The sequence below is a fragment of the Ovis canadensis genome, chromosome 1 (assembly GCF_042477335.2).
Source record: "Ovis canadensis isolate MfBH-ARS-UI-01 breed Bighorn chromosome 1, ARS-UI_OviCan_v2, whole genome shotgun sequence".
Classification (NCBI taxonomy): Eukaryota; Metazoa; Chordata; class Mammalia; order Artiodactyla; family Bovidae; genus Ovis; species Ovis canadensis.
Genome location: NC_091245.1, coordinates 129,824,047 through 129,839,687, shown reverse-complemented (window position 1 = coordinate 129,839,687; position 15,641 = coordinate 129,824,047). Strand labels below are relative to the sequence as shown.

Here is a 15,641-nt window from a genome sequence, read left to right as displayed (position 1 = left end):
CTGTAAATCGTGTTCACTTAAATACATGTCAGAAGAAATCATGTTTACTGAAATACTGAAGGGAAAATATCTAAAAATTTACAGTGGTTTTGTATTGTCACAGTGGTTTTTATCCCTGCTTCCAATTTCTGGAAAGGATTCTGAATTACTTAAGTTCTCAATAATATGTCAGTGTGGTGGTTTGCAACACGTCAATAAAATTAATTACCCCTAAAATTTGCTTTATCAGTAAGTTGTACTGACATACACTACCAGAAAACATTAAAAAAAAGTTTCAGACTGCCTAACAAAACTTGAAGTGTTAGTTAAAATGAAAGTATTAATTTTATAACCATAGGGTATTTAATTTGGCAGTAACATGCATGTAGTTCTGCTGCTGCCAAGCAGCGTGCATACGCTGGGGTGTTTGTTGAACTCAAGCCAGTGTTTCCAAGGCACATACAACTCTTAAGAGCCTTAAGAATACCAAAACTGTCTAAACTTCGTGTAAGGTTCTCTATTAGAATTTCTTTTGATGAGTTCATATAAGGCCCAGTCAGCCATACTGCATCTAAATTCCTTTGAAATGCCAAAAACCGTATAAAAGTGTTATTCAGTGTTCTGTAAAGTAAGTTTACTTTTTAGTGTTCTTTGCTTTTTTCAAATCTCCACGGTATAAAAATTTATACGTCGAGGCATTTTTTCAGTTGCATTGTAAGTATCTTTTGTTCTCTGCTGCTAAAATATATGTATTTAAAGTCATCCATTCAACACATCATTCAGTGCTAGTGAAACAAGTCACCTGTCAGGGATTTTCAGAGCTGTGAAAAAATACTAAAAATCTAGTCCAGGTAATGACAGACTTCCTACAGAGCACTTCCTATAATTAGTAAATGTCTCAGAGGCCTTGCAAGCCACTTCGTCTCTGTCATAAGTCTCCAACTCTGCCTTTCCCTTGTAGAAAGCAGTCACAGACAGGATGTAAATACCTGATCACATCTGTGTTCCAATAAAACTTATGTACAGACAAACAGCAAGCCAGATTTATACTGCAAACAGACCCCCTGATAACTTGGGTGACTTCACTTAAGTGCCACGGTTTTTCATGAACAAGGCTGAGACAATCAAGACCCAAGAACAGTGGTCCTCAGACAAAGAGGCTTCGATAATAACGTTTATTGCATCATCCATTCAAGGATACAAGATACAAACACAAAACACTTCTTAATTTAAGGAGAATATGAAAACATCAGGCAATTACTATAGTACTACTACAAATACAACCTTCACCTACAGTAAAAATGAAACCATTCAGTCATTTTGGTCTTCATCCCAGTCTTTCTTCCCACTTGGAGGCTTCGGCCCACCCGCTGGTTTTGCCATGATGATCTGCGAAACAAAATTCACAAGAGTACACTTACAAACTCAAACTTCAGAATGAAGAGAAAAGAATATTTCTCTGAGCCTGCTTTGTTATTAAACAATCATCACCAATGAGCAATCTGTTATTACACTGCATATGGAACACTAGTGCGATGTGGTTATCATCCAGCAGGTGAGCTTTCCGTTTTCTGGACATTAAGAGCAACAAAATTCACATTCATTAGCGGGAGGCCTTCTAAGACATGCATTTCAACAACCCAATGTGCGGAATGTGAGAAACATCTGCATGCATCACTGCCATCAATCAGTTTGGCACCTGATTTGCTATTTATATATGAGATTCGTCTTGCCAACCATCTTTATCCCAATTTCCTTGTGGTTTAGGAGCTTTAGGTCCACCTGCCAGTTTTGCCATTATAATCTAAAGTGGTCGATATGTAAAATATATTAATGTTCAACAATGGTATTTCCTAGTATTCTTCAAGTACAAGAATTGTGTTCATAAACAAAAGTCCTAGCACCTAGCTGCCTGGAAACTTACATGCCAGAAGCCTCATTTATTGAGAATGCACTAACCCACCATTTTATAAGTATAACCATCTAGCATTTTTAAAGGATTTATGTTTGGGCAGAAAAACGTGGTTGCAGCTTTGGGGTCAAATGAATTTGGGAGAAGTTAAAGTTAGTTGGCTTTCCACAGAGTAGAACTCTTAAAACCCTATACATAAACCCTAAAAAGGAGTCCCCACCCCTTTTTAGAAGCTTTCATAAAGAAATTGAAATTCCTGCAATAACATTTTACCAGTGAGTTAAGTGTTAGTTGCTCAGTAATGTCCGACTCTTTGCGACCCCATGGACTGCAGCCCATCAGGCTCCTCTATCCATGAGATTTTCCAGGCAAGGATACTGGAGTGGGTTGCCATTTTCTTCTCCAGGGGATCTTCCCAACCCAGGGATTGAACCTGGGTCTTGAGCATTGCAGGCAGATTCTTTACCAACTGAGCTACAAGGGAAGGCTTTGTACCAACTAGGGATAAATTCAGATTGTATTAAAAGCAGCAAGTATAATTGTAGAACCTAAATATACTTCAATTAAGAAAGCAGACTGATGGGCCTCTTTCAAGTTTCTGATTCAGTGGATCTGGGAATTTGTATTTTTAACAAGTTGTTAGGTGACGAGGATGCTATGGATTAGGGGACAATTTGAGAACTAGTGAATTAAACACCTGAACAAACACTAATCCGGCCCTACTACACTGTTCAATGCTGAAAACTTTTCAAGTCCTTTTCTAAAATCCATACTATGCAAAATTAGATAACTGCTCAGAGGTTAAAGCATCTGCCTGGAATTCAGGAGACCCAGGTTTGATCCCTGGGTCGGGAAGATCCCCTGGAGAAGGAAATGGTGCAACCCACTCCAGTACTCTTACCTGGAGAATCCCATGAAGGGAGGAGCCTGGTAGGCTACAGTCCATGGGGCTGCAAAGAGTTGGACATGACTGAGCGACTTCACTTTCACTATACTGAAGAGTACAAGCTCGTTACAGTTGGATGGGTTCAAGATAGGTATGTACACAGTGCTAATGGCAAAAATAATGAACATCCTCCCTTAGGGTAAAACATACACAAGCCTTCCTAGGTTAAGAAGTACCTGTGTGAGAAAGGCACTTGTTATTGGCTAACTGGCATGCAAAATATTCCTTAGAAACTTCTACTGTGAAACTTTCTGCTTATCTCATGCTTCAGTCTATTTAGCTTCTCCTGTCCCCTTCTGCTTTTTCTTGGGGCCCCCATTATCTCTGCTTACAAACTCCAAAACCATTTTTTCCTAAAAACTGTATGATGCACTGACATAAGAATGCACAATTACTAAATCCAGTCCATGGATATCCAGTTCCATTTCTGGGCATCTTATATAGGAAAGAGTTCTTTACCGAAGTGAAACCTGTTTTGCTGTCATTACAACCACCTGGTCCTTGCTTAGAATAAGTCCAATCTCCTTTCCATTTCTATGTAAAACTCTATTTCTTTTCCATTTCTACCTAAAAATTGCTTCTCCCAAGATTAATTTGGCATGATTTTCATTTAATGGATTTACACTATGGCTCTAGCAATTAAAATTTTCTACTCTATTTGAAAATTATTCATTGGTTAATAATCACTCCTAGAATTCTGTAAGAAAATAGGTTTCATTAAGTTTACTAGAAAACACTTTTGAAAAATTGTGATTTCTGATTTAACTCAATTTGAAATAGTCTTCACCACTTTTGCCTAATTCCTCAAAAATATTAGCAGAAATACTATAATTTTAACACCTGAGGACCTTAAAACCCCCAAGACAACATCTGTCACAGAAGAACGCTCTTAACCACCAGGCCGGCCCTGTCATCTCCACATTTCCTTGATGGTGGTACAGACTGTGGTCCAGACATTACCCCTCAGATGCCTTCCAAGAACCTGAGTGGACACCTGAAACAGCACAGTAAGAACTCTCTCTATATAACAACACTCTGCTTTTTCTCACCCGTACAAGTCTATCAATCAGGTACAATAAGAGTGTATTCAAGTTGGCAGCATCACTAACTCCTGTACTTTGGGACTGTGTGCTAAATCACTTCAGTCATGTCTGACTCTGCGACCCCATGGACTGTAGTCCACCAGGCTCTTCTGTCCATGGGATTCTCCAGGCAAGAATACTGCAGTGGGTTGCCATTTCCTTCTCCAACTTTGGGACCAGAAGTAAAATATGTTGATCTGATCATTGAAATGGCTAAGAGACAATGTACACAGCATGGATATGCTGGATGAAGGGACAGTTCATGTCCTGGAGCAGGACAGCATGAGATTTCATCATGCTATTGATAACAGTGTGCAATCTGAAAAATATGAGAATTTTCCATACAGTAGTCTGGTATAATAGATGAATTGTGGGTAAAATGAAACCACAGAAAGCAAAACTGCAAACAAGGGAGAGAATACTGTATCTGCTTCAGGGTTTTATGACCCTTCCATATTCCATATGGAACTTCCTCCTTTAAGAAGGGTTTTTAAAACTATGAATCTAAATGAGATTTATTTTACCCATTTCAGTTCCCAAGTGGCAAAGGAGTCTTTCATTGGAAAAATAATTTTAAATTAGTTGAATCAATACTTTCAACACAACGTGTAACTGTAACAGAAAAAGAGAACTTTTGGGGGGAGGGGGAGGAGGAGTACTTTACTTTGAATAGAGAGAACAGTGTTTTAGTCCCATGAAAATATACTTTGAACTACATAAAAATTAGTATTTTTAAAGATCAATATTTCATTTCTCACTCACCTGATCCACTCTGAGAACAGTGACAGCAGCATTAGTAGCCAGTTTAATAGCCCAGTATTTTCCCAGGTAAGTATCTAGAACACCAGCTTCCAACATGTCCTTTACAGCAGGAACTTCAGCCTGTCAACAGAGAACTGTTCTTATGCTTTCATTCTAAAGGTTTACGTGAAAATATTTATACTCAGTAATAGAAACATGGCTACTTGAATAAAACTAGAATAAGTAGCTAGGCCAAGTACAACCCTATATACACAATAAAGCAGAAGGATAACTAAATTCTCTATCAGACAAACTGAAAAAGCTGTTAAGAAAATCCTGTGCTCACAAATCAGAACATTTTCTGATTTTCCTTTTAACGTCTATTTTTACATTGTACATTCACAAAATAAAGTTCACTTTTTTCCTCTTCCAAATACCTCAATATCTAATCCAACGTTTTTATTTCCTTCTTGATGTACTGCATAGAGTTTAGAGATTACTTCATTGGCCTTAACTCCAGAGTTTTCTGCCAGTGCCCGGGGAATAGCTTCAAATGCCTCTGCAAACTTCTTAATGGCATACTGTTCAAGTCCAGGACACGTCTAAAACAAAAACGTGCTCATTACTCAATTTTATTCAAACAAAAACAAGAAAGTCAGTTTATACACAGAAAGCCATGTACCTCTCCATACGATGTGATCTGTTTGGCTAATTCAATTTCTGTGGCTCCACCTCCAGGTACAAGACGTTTATCCTATAACATATTGTTAAAAAAAGTTACCAAGAAGCAATGTCCAGTTTCCTACATCTTTTCAGATTCCAGCACTCCACCAGTCTTAGAGGGTTAAATCTGATTCAGTTACAAATTTTATAAAACTTGAATTCCAATTAAAAAATGGAGTGATCTGGACAAGCTATCTTACCTCACCATAGGGTCTGGTATATGAAAAAGAAGAATCAAAGTGAAGAATGGGAACAACACAGTGCAGTTACTTACTTTTCACAAATCCAGCAACAAGAATTTACTGGATAAGAAACTGAAGCGCAACAGAAGAAAAACCGCCATAAACTCTTTAAGACAGTCAAAAAAGGAAGCCTTGATTAGCTGCTCCTTTTCATATTTCATTTTAGAAAATTCATTAGCAACAAACACTTAAACGGAATCTTACGGAAAAAGGTGCTGTGCTTTACAAAAGCCACTCGTGTTTTTCATTTTGAAGTTCTCAGGATATTTAGGAGTCTGCCAACTGTGCTTTTGAGGACTTAAAATTACTAAGTTACGATGAATGCTAATACTGACCCTTGTGAGAACTTTGAAAGTATTAACACCATCATCTACTGCCCTCTCTATATCATCCATCAGGTTGTCTGTAGAGCCTCGAAGCACTATGGTAGAAATGGCACCATCTTCCTTTTCTGTCAATAAATATATATTAGGAGATTAGTAAAAGAAAATGAACTCCCTACACATCAAATATGTACATTTTACCATGATTACTCACCATGCTTAAACACAACCACTTGTGTATCACCCACCTCTGACAGGTAAACACTGTCACAATGCCCCATTTCTTCAAGGACAGGAGGATTCTGTGAGAAAACAATTCTTGTAATAAAATAATCTGAATAGGTTCAACTATCTTTTAATAGTGCCCAAAATACATACCAATCTAGGAAGAGCTGTAGCACCAACTGTTTTGCATAATCTTCTGAGATCCCATTTTGAGTTCAGCCTTTAAAAACCAAATCAAACGCCTTAATAGTAAAACACATGAGATTAAATAGGAAACTGTTCATAGGGCTTCAAGGTTCAAGCTCAGAATAGGTCTGGACTGCACTGTGCAATCCAGCCACTTATGTTTATGGAATTATTCTAGAATTAACGTTTTCAAGTCTTCTTAGGATATCAAGGGTTTGTAGTTGTAAAACACAAAGGAAGCCCTGGCACACAGAAAACTTTTGCTGAAAGAGCACAGTGATTTCCTCTGCCCATTATATTAAGAAAGGTGGGAACGATTAAGTTGTCCAGGGTAATCCATAAACAAAGTTATGTTCCTAACCCCACACTCTAGCTAACAGTGTGTACCAGATTTGTGTCTGGTCTCTTAAGCTCTTCCTCTGGCCTGGAACACTCTTCCCTCTCTCTCTTCAATTAACATCTGTTAACTGGTCCTTCAGCTCTCAGTCTAAAGGTAGGTTTTCTCAGATATTTCCTATTCCCCTAGACCAAGTGAAGTCCACTTGCTACATTGTCTAATACCTCATGCTGCTGCTGCTGCTAAGTCACTTCAGTTGTGTCCGACTCTGTGCGACCCCATAGACGGCAGCCCACCAGGCTCCCCCACCCCTGGGATTCTCCAGGCAAGAACATGGAGTGGGCTGCCATTTCCTTCTCCAATGCATGAAAGTGAAAAGTGAAAGGGAAATTGCTCAGTTGTATTCGACTCTTTAGCGACCCCATGGACTGCAGCCCACCAGGCTCCTCGGTCCATAGGATTTTCCAGGCAAGAGGACTGGAGTGGGGTGCCATTGCCTTCTCCCTAATACCTCATACTCCCCACTTTTAACACGCTCAACAGTCTTTATGGTGTGCTGAATTTATTTGTTCATTGTTTCACCGCCCAAAGTCATTTACAGTCTGGAGTGACAGAATGCAGTCCTCTCTTACCTCACCAACATGATATTGTATTTGTTTGCATAGTGAAGAGCCATGTCTGCCACTCTGCCACCTGTTACTACAACATTTGCACCAGTATCAGCAATAGCTTTGACTTGCGCATCCATGAGATTTTCTTCTCCCTTACTAAAATTCATCAATTCTTCAGCACTCTTTATCAACACCGTTCCCTAGCAAAATAAGCAAAGATTTTCTTTAAAACCATTTAATCACTTTGGTGTTCAAAGTCACAGAATAACATTAAACAATTTAAACGTGCACATATAACAGAATACAAAATCTGTACGAAACTAACAGAAATGCAGCTTGCTCCTAGACCATAAACCTCTCCCTCTGCCACACTCAGCACTAATATATTTGCTCTTTGACAGGCACTTTTTGTGGAAAAATTAGAGAAACTCTATACTATGAGAGGTCAGGCAGATGTCCTGACATCTGTCTTCTAATGTCAACTAGTGTACTGAAACAACACTGTGGTTCTCAAACTTCCTCTAAAATGTGGACTAAATGACCAGGCCCATCCATCCCCAAACCTGTCTAATTTTAAAAGATATCAACCGCTCAAGATCTCAAGAATTCCAGGGATGAAATCAACAGTGACTTATAAAGTTCAGACTTACTATGTATTTTCAATACAAACTTCCAATTATAACTGTTACTAACTTCAAACTATGTCAGCCTATTTTTGTTTCAGGATGCTACAGAATTTCAATGTTATTTAAAAAATTGCAATGAACAGCACACAAATACTCATTTTTTCATTGAACATTTAACCTGGTGAATGCCATATTCACTGGATTAAGAGCAAACTCCACCTCAAAATGTTACTGAAAAGGAAGCCCAAGTTTTTACCTTCAAGATTCTGAAATCTACATACCTTAGTTTCTGTTATCATGCCATCAAATGGACAAGAGTACACTGCTATTTTTGCATCCTTGACAGATGTCACATCGCCTTCAGTTTCCTTCTTAAAAACCATACCATGCAGTACTGAAGAGGAATGCACACCAGAGCCCTGAGGAGTTGGATACCAAAATCATCAATGATTTCATGAAAATAACATCAGGGCTAATTGACTGCTTCTACATGTACCAAAAATACTCATTACTAAATAATGTACTACAGCAAGGCAGGGACTCTTGGGGATGATGATACAGTGATGGACAGTAAAGCAGTCTGTTCATCGCAGGGATCACTTTGGCAATGAGCCACAGTTATGGACTGGGATCCTGCAGTACACTCGGGGAAAAATCAAAGAACTGCTCTAAGCCATTCATTCACTCAGCACCAATGTACCAGGCTGGACTGTCAGCGACAGGGACAGAACAGGGATCAATGCCAAGTTTCTGATTTCACACACACAAACCACATAACGGCGTAGGGGAGGCAGTATATGGATGGTCAGAACACACAGGATGTATATCACACACACAGCTAGTGCACGTACTTATGTAAGTTAAATCTGACTACGTTAACAATCACGTCTGTGTAAGACCAATAGTTACAGGTTTTACTGTACCAATCACAATTTTCTATCAAGTATATACCCTTTAGATATTAAAAGTATGAATTTTATTATAGAGCAACAGAAAAACTTGAACCACATTCAAAATTGCCTTCTAAGCTCATTTTTATAAGTCAGCATATATGAAGAACGCAAATAATTATTATTTTATGTACTAAACCTTCCAACTATTATGGAAAAGTGATGACAAGAATATGTTGATATATTTTTAAATTCAAAGTAAAAGTATTACTATCAAAATCTTAAACGAAGGCAGGAAGTCTTAAGTGTCTAAAACTTACAAGGTAAAATTTAGATTAAGAGATTTGTGGGGGGAGAAGAAAAAAAAGACCTATCTAGATAACACTGATGCATTTCTAAACTTACCAGAATCTTACAAACTCTGATGTTATCAACATTGAAATGGCCAGAGTCAGGAAAAATGGATACTGTTAAGAAAACAAAGACATATCAAAAGATAAATTGGGAAAACAGAGAAAATAGCTTAGCCACATGAAGACATTTTAATTTTGGATTTTTTCATTTACTGATATATACTCACCACATGCCTGAGCTATAAGCTTGGCCAGAAACACTTCATTACCATATTGTTTACTCATTACAGAGGTATGAAGTAGAGACGACACTTCATCAACATCCCGTAGATTTTTTGCAGAACAACATACCAAGTCAGGAAGAATCTCATGAGCTTTTTTGCAGGCTATTTCATAACCTTCTATGACCTTAAATGTAAAGAGCAAAAATACTTCCTCAAAGGGCATAATTTTGACGTGTCTTAAAGTATCTCATTTTGGTAACCCAACAGATATGGTATTTTCAATAGACAAAGACAAAACACACTCCCAGAGTAACATTCACAGCAAAATCTAGTATTTAAGAGCACAGGCTTTGACAGCCCACATTTGAACCCCAACTGCCATTACTAGCTACTCGAGCAAGGTTTTTCTAACTTAAGGCTCACTTTCTTTATCTGAAACAAATTGGGATTACTTTTAATAGGCCCCACTCACAGGGTTCTTGTAAGGACAGAATGAGACACTGCACGGGAAGCACATGTACTAGAAACCCTGACACAGAGAAAAGTGCACAGTACTAGCTATTACTATAGTACTATCTTAAGTTTGAAACAGTAGGTATACATACATAAGCAAATTTTAAACAGGGGTAGGTTATAAAATGGACACTCACCTCTGAAACTGACAGGCCAAGTCTGAGAAGCTCTTCAGCTAATTCCAGAAGAGCTCCAGCAAAAACCAGAACAAAGTTTGTGCCATCTCCAACCTCTTGCTCTTGCATGTGAGAGGCCATTACAATCATTTTTGCAGCAGGATGCTGTACCTGGTAGAAGGGGTTTGAATTTAAATAGGAAGTTAAACATTTGACCCTTAAAGCAGTATGAAAAATTTCCTTTCCATTTCTTCTTAAATTAACAGACTCCAATCTCCTATGGGTTAAGTAACTCTTCTGATCTCACCTATAGTGTGGCCACAAGAAGACAATCCAGGTACCCTTATACCCATCAGGACGAATGCCCCACCATAAATGACAGTAACTTCACAGGGCACTTTCTTTCAACTGACTGAGGTCAGTCACTCAGTATGTACACTGTATACATAAAGTTCCTAACACGATTACAGGTTCACTAAATTAAAAAACAAAGTAATTCCAACCTAAAGCACTTTTAAAAAAAGGCTTCAGAGGTGCTAAAGTAGATGTCATTTAGCTTGGTGATAAGTCTCAATATTTATGTATATCCTCATTGAAAGGGGTTATCAATTATGGTCTAAAAAAACAAAAATAAAAATATTTCTTAAAGTGTATCAAAATTTGAAGTGGTCCTTCCCTAGAATTTAAGATGCTTTTTAAAGAAATAAGCAAGGAGTGACAACTGACAGCACTGAGAAAACTAAATAGCCGACACTGGTTTATTACGAAGACAATATCCCCACCATACTTAAATAACTCCTGAGAACATCACAGAGTACAATGTTAACCTTCATAATGACAAGTCCCTCCACAAATATCTCGTCGATCTGTTTTGTTCAATATTATTACTTTAACACTATATCATTATTTGGGCTTCCCTTGTGGCTCAGATGGTAAAGAATCTGCCTGCCATGTGGGAGACCCAGGTTCGATCTCTGGGTTGGGAAGATCCCTTGGGGAAGGGCACGGCAACTCACTCCAGTATTCCTGCTTGAAGAATCCCATGGACAGAGGAGCCTGGTGGGCTATAGTCCATGGGGTCACAAACAGTCGGATACAACTGAGTAAGTGACACTCTCATATCATTACTTAAGAAGATGGAGAAACGTTAACTTATCTATGGAGTTCTGACTAAAGAATTAATCCTGGTGCTTTAAGAAAAATTCCCTGAGACAGAACATATCCTTCAATTAGCAGCTGGCTGAGGAGTGGTTTTCCATGTGTGATCAGGTGCCAGACTGTCCTCAGACTCTATACCATCAAAACTGTAGGTGAACAAAATTCTACCAACTGATTTAATTTCACGAACACAATTAAAACAAACCCATCTTAAATATCAGCTGTTTCTACATTATAGAATAATTCACTTTAGTGTCACGCTCTAAAGACGACAACATTCAATTTTATATTATCGGCAAATATATATGTATATTTTATCACAACCAACCTCTCCATAAGTAACAGGAGATTTTAACAGGAGCAAAGATGTGAAACATAAAGAGGATTCTCTATAATTGGGAACATCTATAGCATGAATTTTCAAGTTGGGAATTTAAAAAACCCCTTATTATCCAATGTGAATGAAATAAAGGTTATTCGATGTTAGAATACACTGAATTTTTGACATCACCAAAACATTTCTTGGGTTTTTAAAAGAAATAACTTACTTCTAGCTCTCTTAAAATAGTCGCTGCATCATTCGTCACAAACAACTTCTCCAGATGGTTGATAACCATTTTGTTCATTCCTCAAAAATAGTTAGAAAAAGAAATCCATCATCACTCAAACCCCTCTCCAGACACCAAAGAAAATCCAGTGAAGAAACAAAAACTTGCTATCCATTCCTTGAAATAACTTTGTAAGAACTCAAAACATACTACCTATTCTTAAAGCCACAGCTCAATGGCTTCCCCTGCCTGCACACCTATTATTTCTTTCCTGCCAATTTCATATTTTTTCAATCAAATTATATTGACATGTACAAAGACTAAAATTATTTACTTGAAAGTGTGTTTTGCTTATTCCATAAATTTGTATCAATTAATTCAGTTGATAGGAAGCAAGAGAGAATTTTTCTCCCTTAAATTATGTCATTTTACTTAAGAGAACTGTTCCACAGCTGTAACAATGGTACTACCTCAAAGGTGAAAGCACCATAACTTTTCTATCCTCTCAATAGGACAAAAAGTAACATTTTGATTACAACTTTTCTAAAAAGATCCAAACTGCTGATTAAAGATTAGGAAAACTGTACAGGAGTTACTGAACTGTGAAATGATTTTCAACACTACAGTGTATTATGGCTAAAATTCTCAATTTACATATAATATCCTCAAACAAGTTTCAAAGAACTACTACACAAAATTATATTATAGTACTGTATTTTTTTTTAAACATGAATTTAGAAATTACCATTTGGTCCATATGCTGTACGAGTTGTTTGGGCCAGCTCTTTGCAAGCCTGTATGTTCCTGTACACAGCCTCTTCTAATCCTGAAAAATGCTGTAGAAGAAAATTTCTGATTAGGCAGGACAATGAATCTCAATAATTTCTTCATCTGTAAAATAATAGTACCTGTCTCAAAAGACTGTTGACATTATCGAATGAGATTTATGTATGTAAAGCATGGTGTTTGGTGTTCCTATGATACCAGATACCATCCTTATTCACAGATTTGTCCACAAGTTGAATGAATAAGGCATGACATTTTTAGGGACCATGAGTACCTACTTACACATCAAAACATAAAGCTTAATTTTTTTTAGTTTAGTGAAAAGTGCAGATTTTGAATTCTCATTTGAACTGAAACAAACTGTTCGTTTGTACACATTAATTCCAACGTGTATACACTGAAAACTGAACTGCTCACAGTACTCAAATTTTCAAGTTTTACAATGAACTTCTTTTAGACATGGGATTTACTTGTGAGTCTCAGATAAATTTCAAGAGCCTACTGTTCATGTGAACATCTTTTTTCTTACTGTTTTAACAAGTCAAACTCACTTCATCCTCAGTGAGTTTGGTCCCTTAGCCTGAAACATTTCTGCCTTTAATCTTGGCCACTAAGCACAGAGCTGAGAGTTCTTTCCTTAACATTTTATTTACTGCTCTACCCCAAACTTTCCTTTATAATTTTTTTTTAGAGGCGCACTTTCAATTTCCTTTATCATTATTTGAAATTATCCTTCTGCTTATTTGGTCACTTATTTCTGCCTCAGAATAAAAAAAATACGGCCACTTCCCTTTTAAAAAAAAATTAGTTCATGTCATTTTCAGCAAAGCTCTTTCACCAATACTTACAGTAAACCTCCTTACCTACTAGAGTCACATTATCCCCAAAGTGCATCCTCGCCAACAAGAAACCTAGTTCCCTCAAACTGTTACCACAAATGGAACCACAGTATCTACATTCGTTTAAGCACAGCAAGTCTGGGTGACAATAAGGGAACGCAACTATTTGAACCTAAGAGACACACTTACAGCAGTGTGTCTAAGACATTAGAAAAAAACAAACAAAAAACCATGCTGTTGAAATTACTTTCAAGATCTCGCCATAAAACAAAAGCTTTACTTAGGTCAGGGTGTCACTTACTCTGTTGGTTACAACTATTTCCGTCCAATCTCCCCAACTGAAAGATGAGGAAAGTAAGACCCAGAGGATTAAGTTTTACCTCAAGCTGGCTAAGTTCAGAACAGAGCCCATTGGGATTGTAACTAAAATTTATCCTATAATGCACTATTTCTGCTAACTAAATGGGGAGCTCGCCGTTTCTCATTTGCAAGAGTTGCCTCGTCCCTCTCCTCCCTGGACCACCCGCTCCTGGAACCGTTTCGCAGTACTCAAAGCAACCTCACCTACGTTATTTCACCTACTTCGCGCCCCTCAAAGGAGAGCCTCCTCACTCCCGTTTTACTGACGGAGGAAAAATGCAAAGAGCGGCCTTCACACCCTGTAAGGCTACAAAGCAAAAAACGCGCCGCCTGCGGCCTCGTCGTCCACTCGCCGTTTCTGGCCGCTTGCCCCCTTCTCCCGGGTTCATTAAAAAAAAACAAACTCGAAATGCCCGCGGCCCTCCGCGGCCAAGCTCTCCAGAGAACACCTCCCTTTCTGGAATCTTCTTTCCCTCCGACCGCTATGTCGGGTGGGCACGCCGGGCCCGTTGGTAGGCTTTTCTTCTTGACTGCGGCCGCCGCGGCTCTCCCACCTCACTCCCTCTTCCTCCTTTTCTTACCTTCGCTCCCTCCTTGAGCATTTGGGCAAAGCCCGGGGCCTTGGGGACGTGGAGGGCCATGACCAGTCTGCAGGGTGGCGTTCACGCGCCCTCTCAGGAGATCCTGGAAGAAACGAGAGGCGCGCACAGCTTCCTGGGAACGTAGCGTGCGGCCGGCTCACGCCCCTCCTCTCTCTTCAGCCGGTCCCGCCCTTTCCCCCGGCGGCCTAGTCTGTGAAGCCTCGCGAGAAGGAGCAGTTAGCGCCGCCAGAACTGAGTTGACGATTCTCGAGCTGGTCGATCGATGGAGTGGCTCGATCGGGCTGGGCCTTCTGTCTTCCTGCCGACGCACGCGTAGGCTGCCTGGCGGATGTGGCTCGCTCCCGGAGGTCGTTCCCTTCGCTTAGACTCATAGGCTCTGTGCTGGGGACTTTTGAATGTTGTCAGTTTTGTCCTTGAGTTTTGTCACTCCTTCCAAGAGTAGCTTCCGTGTAAATCTTCCAGAGCTTCCCACGATATCAGCCCCTTGGGCACCCCTTTCTTCCCGAGGCCGAGGATCTGCCTTCATCCTCCAAATCTGTGGTTGAACTGCGCTCAGACTTGGGCCCTGTAGCAGCTCTGGGGACTTGAAGGTGATAAATGAAAATCTGAAAGGAAAACTACGTACTGAGTGCTCATATGTGCCAGGCCCCGTTATTTGCTTTATGTGCGGTATCTTAGCTAGTGGTCAATCTTTTATTAATTACTTTGCAATTTACAATTTAGTTTGTACAAGATCACAGCGCTAGTAGTGTTAAAACTAGGATTTCTACCCAGATTAGATTGCAAAATGCACGTTGTTAGGCAACTGTATTCCTCTTTCCTCCTTTTCTTTTTTCTTCTGTTTTTTGGCCGCCCCACAAGCATGTGAGATCTTATTTCCCCCGCCAGGAGTGGAACCCCGCCCCCCTGCAGTGGAAGCATGATGTCTTAACCACTGGAACACCTGGAAAATCCCTTTCCTGCTTTTTCTTGGAAATATAAACCCCTTTTACTTTCCCACAGTCCTTTAAAACCTGACCTCTGTGTCATCCCACATCAGCACATGGCTGATTTCAAAAGACTGAATAATGGCAGAATACTTCAAAGAATAATTTCACACAGTGAAAGTAATCCACTCTCCCAGTAGAAAATATAGACAACTGAATAGAACGTTTGGCTTGTCTTTTGTTCCTTGGTCAGACACTTGCAAATGATTTATTTTCCTTAAATCGGGACAGATTTAGTGTGTCTTAAGGAATAATCAAATGTGTTACATGTACTATAACTTTTTCTAATTAGCACTTAAGTGCATAATTATGAAAAAATATTTTTGCGAGGCA

At 39.0% G+C, this 15,641-nt stretch overlaps 1 protein-coding gene across 2 annotated transcripts; it reads right to left on the bottom strand.

Annotated features, from left to right (window-relative positions):
* Window positions 1-1,140: 1,140 nt before the first annotated feature.
* On the bottom strand, window positions 1,141-14,865 carry CCT8 (chaperonin containing TCP1 subunit 8). 2 transcript variants are annotated; one of them, XM_069578297.1, is made up of 16 exons: window positions 14,302-14,514; window positions 12,481-12,571; window positions 11,736-11,815; window positions 10,051-10,200; window positions 9,404-9,584; window positions 9,229-9,290; window positions 8,215-8,352; window positions 7,329-7,507; window positions 6,327-6,393; window positions 6,163-6,250; window positions 5,961-6,076; window positions 5,343-5,414; window positions 5,098-5,262; window positions 4,682-4,801; window positions 1,679-1,783; window positions 1,141-1,368 (listed from the first exon to the last, which is right to left on the bottom strand). In XM_069578297.1, the coding sequence occupies exons 1-15, from the start codon at window positions 14,359-14,361 to the stop codon at window positions 1,691-1,693; spliced, it is 1,662 nt and encodes a 553-aa protein (XP_069434398.1). In that variant the 5' UTR covers window positions 14,362-14,514; the 3' UTR covers window positions 1,141-1,368; window positions 1,679-1,690. The 2 variants fall into 2 exon arrangements, with proteins under 2 accessions (XP_069434398.1, XP_069434409.1); XM_069578308.1 differs by lacking the exon at window positions 1,679-1,783 and having other exon boundaries at window positions 14,302-14,865.
* Window positions 14,866-15,641: the final 776 nt, after the last annotated feature.

Coding starts and splice junctions, on each gene's coding strand:
- CCT8 (XM_069578297.1), bottom strand. CDS start 14,361: ATGGCCCTCCACGTCCCCAAGGCCCCGGGCTTTGCCCAAATGCTCAAG. Junction 5,263..5,342: donor AGATCACATCGTATGGAGAG/GTACATGGCTTT, acceptor TTTTTGTTTTAG/ACGTGTCCTGGACTTGAACA. Junction 4,802..5,097: donor ACGTTGGATTAGATATTGAG/GTATTTGGAAGA, acceptor CTCTGTTGACAG/GCTGAAGTTCCTGCTGTAAA.